The 7,648-nt window shown below is 48.2% G+C and overlaps 1 protein-coding gene across 1 annotated transcript; it reads right to left on the bottom strand.

The window, feature by feature from the left end:
* Positions 1-2,246: 2,246 nt before the first annotated feature.
* LOC117834452 (disease resistance protein RGA2-like) lies at positions 2,247-4,242 on the bottom strand. Its single transcript, XM_072290291.1, is given in 6 exon segments — positions 2,247-2,989; positions 2,992-3,207; positions 3,481-3,576; positions 3,655-3,744; positions 3,841-3,994; positions 4,046-4,242. Coding segments are annotated over 6 exon segments (1,170 nt in total). The 3' UTR covers positions 2,247-2,572.
* Between the last annotated feature and the right edge of the window lie 3,406 nt (positions 4,243-7,648).

Raw genomic sequence — 7,648 nt, 5'->3', positions numbered from 1 at the left:
TTCTCCAAGCGCAATGTGTCCAGTTTATAAATCTCACAAAAATGAAGCAGCGACCAATCCATTTACATGATCGAGAGATGGAGGTATCTGAGACTCATAAGATTGCAATATTTAAAGGAAAACTTCTGCCAAGTAGTGGATATGATCAATTTCTCTAGGCTGTAAAGACAACATATTGATTCCGCCAACAAATACCTTGCGTCCTCCTGTTAAAGTACATTACACAACTCTGAATATGGTTACATTGTAATCCCGAGATAACATCTTTAGGAAAGGCTATTTGCCCTCCACACCATGTACTCCTGTATAATCAGCTCATGAGACTCCAGCAATACATCCCATGGATTATACAGAATCTTACATAGGCCTCCGACTTCCGCTGCCCTCGCGCCACCTCCTGTCACCGCCGCCAGGATCCACCGCGGGCGGCACTGTTCCCGTTGCCCACTCCCGTGCATCTGACCATGCGCCTCCCCTCTCTCCCTCAGCGCTGCTGCAATCGCTGCTTTGAGCGCGTGCACGCGGCTGCAAGGGAGGCACGAGGGGGCGCTGGCCTCGCCATTGGGGATGTGGGGTCGCGCCGCGCTGTTGGGGGCTGCCTCGCCAATGGGATCAAGCCACCGGTCCGCTCTGCAGTGCAGCCATGGCTGCCCGGCCGAGGGGCTTCATTAGGGTCACACAGCCATGGGGATCGGTGGGACCTGGACGGCCTCGGCTCCCAGTCTCCTCTCCTTTCCTCTCTGTTCTCTCCCGTGCTTTGACCCAGGCATGGGTAAAGGACGAGATGTGGAATCGTGGAGATCAGGCAGGCTACGTGCACCCATAGTGGGTGGAGGAAATCTGCTATGAGCACATGGAGTTCTACATAGATTTTCATCCTGCTGCTGCTGTTTTTTTTCCTGGTTAGAGATCAGTTTTGCGTCACCCCACCGTTCGTCGCGGCTCCATCGTCGACACTTCCGAGGATGAGGTTGTCATTGCGCTCTCGTTGCGCCCTCCCAGGCTGCAGTGGCAACGCTCGTGGTCAAGCCATCATCACCGGTGTCGTCGCCTTTTCAGGCGGTGGCACCACCCATGTTGTTGGTCCTCATCACGCTGGCTCTCGGTCCAAGTCCGTGCCTATTGCCGCACGCTCGCAGACACCGCTGCCGATGTTGTTGAAGGAAGATGCATTTGCACTCTTTAGCTGCACCATCTACCATCGCAGTCGTCTCATCGTCTTGCTGAACCTGTCGGCAAGAAGCTGCAGATTTTGTGTATCCAGGAGCCTTCGCTGACGCTTTGGACCCGCGTCCTCCTCCACAGCTTCGACCATGTCCACCTGGATCTCGGCTACTTCGACACTAAGGGGCTATCATCTGCTTGACAAGCCTCGCCGGCTCCCATTCCAGCCACAGCATCTGCTGTGCATCGACGGTTGCGACTGCAGGGGGATGTCAGCTCTTCGACTTATTCTCCAGTCTTATCGTTAGTGTGCTCCCGCTATGACTGGGGGATGTTAGAGTATACTAGGCAACACCGGATATGGTTAGTTTAGAATTGATCGTAATCCTGGGATAACCTTCCTTGTCTCTAGAAGAGGCTACTTGCCCTCCAAGCCATGTACTCTTATATAATCAGCTCATGGGGCTCAAGCAATACATCCCACACATTATACACAATCTTACACTCCCCAATCATTGAGTCACAATTAGTAACATGGAGAAACTGCAAGTGCTTCATATTCCGGACATGCAGCCACTATCTTTACATGAATCTAGTACAGGAGCCCTCAGGTATGTGAACTTGTATATGCCAATATTATAACCCATCCAATGTTTTAACACCAAGGATCGTAAAGAACTCACTTTGTGCAACTTGTCAATTAGACCGCCTTGAACTAAAAGTCTCCGTGGTAGTTGTTGTTGTTCTTGTTGTAGTTGTTGTTCTTCCTGCTGTTGCAGTTGCAAAAATAATTTCCTAGGGGTTAATGCAAACCTTTGATCTGACTGCCCCGATGACCCCAATGGATTAAATCCTATGGTAGGATAACCTTTTCTATGTTTGTCAATGAACTTAGAGTAAGAAGTGGGCAAGGATTTGACCATATGTAACTCAAGAAATAAATGCCAAATTTTATTTCCCATGTTAAGACTACCATCATCAACAGATGTTACAGAAAGCAAGTCGCTGGAAAGAGATTTTACAAGGTCCCAAGTCAAATCATGCAACCTAAATCGTTGAGGTGACAAAACTGACTGGTCCGAAGAAGCCTTAGTTTTTTTTCATGAGAAGGTTCATCCAATGATCTCATGTCTGGCTCAACAAAGTTCTGGAGGACCAAATCTGCTTCAATCAAATGACCTTTTATTCAATTCATCAAAGTACTCACTAGCGACTTTCTCTGGTGTTTTGCATCTTGGAGGTTGGATGTAGCCATGAGCAATATAATCCACAAGTGAACCATGCCATCCTTTGTAAACAGCTGACCTTTGGGATATAAAGCACACAGCAAGAAACAAGGTTTCAGCCTTGATGGTAGTCGATGAAAGCTCAATCTGAGAGCAGAGAAGATCTCTTCATTATCATCCGACTATTCCCAAAATTCACTTTCTGATACTTCAATCCAGGTCTGCATATCCATCTTGGACTGTAAGAGGCAACCTATCGACTTAACTGCCAATGGTAAGCCACCACATTTTTTCATAATTTTTCTACCAACCTGAACCAAACTGGATTCTTCATTGACAGTTTGGTCACCAAAAGCGTAATGTTGAAACAACAGCCAGCAATGACCTTCAGATAATGTGCCAAGGACAAGGGGTTTGACAGATTGAACGTCGCATGCGACAACTTCACTCCTAGTAGTCACCAGGATTGTCACACTTTGAGTATCATTCAGTAAACGAAGCAAATCTAACCAGCAACTTTGCTGTTCATTCCATAGATCATCCAGCACCAGGAACACATCTTTCTCCTTTACCTTTTCCTTCAGAATATCATGAACTTAACATAACTTAACTCCTTGAATCTACATGGTTTCCTGGTCAAGGATTCGGTAATCGCAATTGTTAGCCTGCACAGATCAAACATTTCCGAGACATGAACCCAACCAAGGAGATCAAAACGTTTTTGGACCCGGTCATCATTATAGACCACCTGTGCCGTAGTGGTCTTGCCAATACCCCCATTCCAACAACTGGCAGAACCTGAATTCTGGTGCCCTGGCTGCAGGACAACAAGGATTTTACGATTTGCTCTTTCTCCTCGCTACTACCAAAAACAAGGGATTCATTCAGAAGGTGGCCAGTCATTCTACACTGGGAGTCCATCCCTGAAATCCTTTCTCCAACCTCTGATCTGAGATGTGGGGCAGCTCGATCTCTGGATATTTCCTCAAAGGACACGTAAGCTCCTCAATTCTCTGCAAATTAACTTAAGGTTATTTTCCAGCAAGCAATAGCAGCAAATGGGAGGAAATGCAGTAAGATGCTGAATCACCCCTCTGATGCCACCATCCTCATCGTCTGGCCTGAGAAGCGGGATGGCTCGATCTGTGGAGATTTCATCAGTCCACCATGCGGTCTCCTGCATTTTCTGCAAATTGGCTTTAAGGTTATTTTTCAGCAGGCAAGTAGCTGGGAGGAAATGCAGCGAGAAACTCTATTGTATCACCTCACTGGTAACACCATCCTCCTCAGGCCTGAGCTGCAGGCCGGCTCGATCTGTGGAGATCTCGAACCCACGCGTTATCTCCTTGATTCTCTGCAAATGAACTGTAATGATCAGTTCCCGATTTTCCGGCAGGCAAAGGAGAAAAGTAATTTGGCAGGAAATGCAGCAAGGAACTGCGTTTGTCACCTCACTGAAGCTACCATCTTCCTCCCCATCGTCGCGCTCGCGCTTGCGGGAGACAGAAAAGGCGGCAGCGGCTGCTTGGCGTTCTAGGACCCGGTGCCGCAGCAGCTCGTAGCGGTAGGCGTCGAGGACGTCCTCCGCTTCGCGGGTCAGCTCCCTGAGCTCCTCGACCCACGCCTTACCGGAGCTCTCCCGGACCTCCCGTTACCCGGCGTCGTCGAGCGCGGCCTGGATCCGCCGCCGCAGCTGCCCCAGCCACTGAAGATCCGCGGCGGTGGCGGCGGGCCGCCCGCCGCGCGGGGGAGGGACCGGAGGGCACGAGGCCGCCGCCGCCGGAGGGGCCCGGAGGAAATCGAGCAGCTTGCCCACCGACGACAGGAGGGATGACACCGACCCGCTCGCCATGGATACGTGCACGGAGCTCATCTCTCCACCAGAAGCACGGGCGGGCCTCGTGCTCGGTGAAGGCACGCTCCCATCCCCATTCACGGCGTGTGCGGCATGCACAGTTAAGCAGGTCCAAACTGAGATTAATATAATTGTAGCGTTAAAAAAAAGACAAGAAGCAAGAGGAAACGAAGAAAGAAAAGCATAAGTGAGGTGCGAGGGAAACGCATATATGTCATCATGTACAGCCAACCGTGTACGCCCTCCGGACGATCCGCTTTCATCTTTGCTTACTCAGATTTTGGTGTTGCTAAAGTGAGCATGCCGACCACGGTTCCAGCCAGCACGGTCCTCTATCGTATGCACACGGCACGCTACCCGTCTGCCCTCCGCGCCTTATGAATCTGCGTACGCCTGCCTAGTGCCTAGTTCCGCGATACGGTGTTCGAGGTGGGTCGTTCTTAGCTGCTTCCAGGAACGAGCGAAAAAAAACGAAGGCATGCCAGGAGTGCTTCCATCCAGCAAGAACGTACGGCATGGTTGGCACTTGGAGGAGGTGACAAGAAGGCCAAGCTGTGAGGGAGACTGATGGCGTCCCGGGCTATGGACCAGTGCTGAACAATAGCTTCTGAATCTTCTTTCGCTAAAGGCTCAGAAATATATGGAGCAGGGAAACGAACCAGGTGACAGTCCCAGTAGAATAGCACTTACATTGCATCCTCCCTACGTGCACCGTACCGTATAGTATGCATCTAGCATCCATTAATTCACCAGGCAGATGGTATGGTACATGACCATCTTCGCCCGAACCATAACTAATACAAGTACTATCAATTCACTAATAACTAATAACTACTAAATACTACTAACTAACTATGTAACTAAGTATATACTATTTAACTAACTACCATGCTAACTTTGTAAAGAAAATTACATATGAAGAAAATTCTATCTAACTATTCTATCAAACTATTATACCTATCTATCTAAATTCTAACTATTCTATCTAAATTCTATTTATCTATCTATCTAGCTAAATTGTATCTAACTATGTCTATTACCTTGCAGGAGGAGGAAGCAGCCACAGGCAGCGGGCCGACGCGGCGGCCGGTGGAGCAGTGGCGGGCGAGCGCGGCGGGGTGGCGGACCGGCGCGGCGGCCGCGTGGAGGAGCGGCGGGCGGGCGCGTGGAGGAGTGGCGGGCGGGCGCACGGAGGAACGACGGGCGGCCGCAGCGGCCGCGTGGAGGAGCGGCGGATGGTCAGGGACGAGCGGCGGGCAACGGCGGGCGTGTAGGAGCGGTGGCCAGACAGGAAAATCGCTAATGACAGAAGGGGAAAGAGAGAAACAAAATTTAGCTTGGCGCTGTGTAACCTAGCTTGGCGCCAGCGAGGATGGCGCCAAGCTTAGCGCCAAGATCTACGGTGCCAAGCTTGGCGCCATCCACCCTAGCGCCAAGCCCCCGCCATGTCGGCGTCCACCTCACCAGCTGCGCAACAAACTAGGCGTCAGAACCTCTAGCGCCGAGACGTGAACGCTTGGTAAGGGTCCAAATTTTGAAATATTTTCACCAGGAGCTTATTTGTGAGAATCTTTTAAAAAAAAGTCAAAAAACAAAAAAGTTGGACGACATGGTTGGCACCTCGAGGAGGTGACAAGAAGGCCAAGCTGTGAGGGAGACTGATGGCGTCCCGGGCTGTGGACGAGTGCTGAACAATAGCTTCTGAATCTTCTTTCGCTAAAGACTCAGAAATATATGGAGCAGGGAAAGGAACCAGGTGACAGTCCCAGTAGAATAGCACTTACATTGCATCCTCCCTACGTGCACCGTACCGTATAGTATGCATCTAGCATCCATTAATTCACCAGGCAGATGGTATGGTACATGACCATCTTCGCCCGAACCATGGAAACCGGCAATAATGCCAGCTGCTCCGATCTCCAAAAGATTTGGAATCAAAACCATCTATGTTAATGATTGGCCTTAATTATCCCCATGTACTATATGCATGTACTCGATCTTGAGATCAGCATGGTGCTCGAGTGTCTAATTATATTGCACATACATGACCATCTTCAACATATAGCACCTGCACAGCACATTCATAAGGGACAAAAAAGAATACATTGCTAGCTAACCGACGCACCTAGGCTGTCGATCGAGTAGACTAAAAAGCCGATCTGCAACGAACTACTAGGTATCCTCTGATTGCAAGCCTGTCATTCAAGAATTTTTTTTATTTTTAACATTTTTTAACTAATATTTTAAAAACAACCCACCCAAACAAATATTTGCAAATTTGATCCTTTTGGTCGCGCCAGTCCGCATGACGTGACAAGAGCATTCTATCGCACCACATGCAGTGGCATGATAAGATACCACATCGGAACTCACTTAAGGGGTCTGCTGCATATTTCACGTGGAAAGCTTGTCACGCCACTCCCACCGGCGTGAAAAATCATACATTTTTCATACAAACTCGAATGAAGATGATTTTTATATGAAACTTGTAGCTCTCAACGAGATCTACAACTTTGTAGTTTTGAGTTTTTTCATTTGAAGTTGTTAAGATACATTAATAATTGATCTAAACTTTAGACAGTATATTAAGGTTCTAATCCTATTTCCGGTCATCTCCAACTTGGCTTTGTTCATCATGGTTCCACAAAGAAGTTCTATACAATATCTTACCTATGAAATTATAGAAAATAGATAAGACTAATATATCAAAAACTACTGCAACTAAAATGAAAGACATATAATTATCAAACATGGAAAATGAATAATGAAATTTGGGTACGAAAGGTTGCATAACGAGGCAGTGTTTTTTTTGACACTCGGCAAAGTCCCTTGTTTGCCGAGTATTTTTTCTTTGTCGAGTGTTTTTAGTTCGGTACTAGGTAAAGAGCTTGTTTGCTGAGTGTCCGAAAAAAAATACTCAGCAAAGAAAACACTCGGCAAATTTGAGGTTTCGTAGTGCACAAACACTTTAGCACCTTCAACATGACTGACTACACCTGCACATCAAGTTCATAAGATCAGGGAACGTGCGTGCCTAGCCTAGCTATAATTAACCAATGCAACGCAACCGTGCAGGCTGTCCAGTTGACTAGGCCTGTAACAAATTAGTAATCCACGATATGCATCCAGATTGCAAGCCTGTCAAGCGACGAGCTGTAACTTAACAATGCATCCACGCGAACCTGATGGTCATTTTCAATGTCAGCTCCAACCCCAGTGCTTCCCTATATATTGCAGCCATGGACGCCACTTCAAGAACCATCAACTGCAGCACCACAAAATTAAGCACGCTGATCTCTGATTAGCTTTCTTGTGGCACACCACGTATAGCTCCACAAGTTCATTGATGGCAGTCATGGCCAGGAACACCGTCTTGCTCCTCATCCTGGTCGCCACCGCCGTG

This window comes from Setaria viridis, chromosome 8, assembly GCF_005286985.2.
Source record: "Setaria viridis chromosome 8, Setaria_viridis_v4.0, whole genome shotgun sequence".
In the NCBI taxonomy this organism is placed as follows: domain Eukaryota; kingdom Viridiplantae; phylum Streptophyta; class Magnoliopsida; order Poales; family Poaceae; genus Setaria; species Setaria viridis.
The sequence above is the reverse complement of the archived record's forward strand: the minus strand, read 5'-3'. Positions and strand labels throughout refer to the sequence as shown.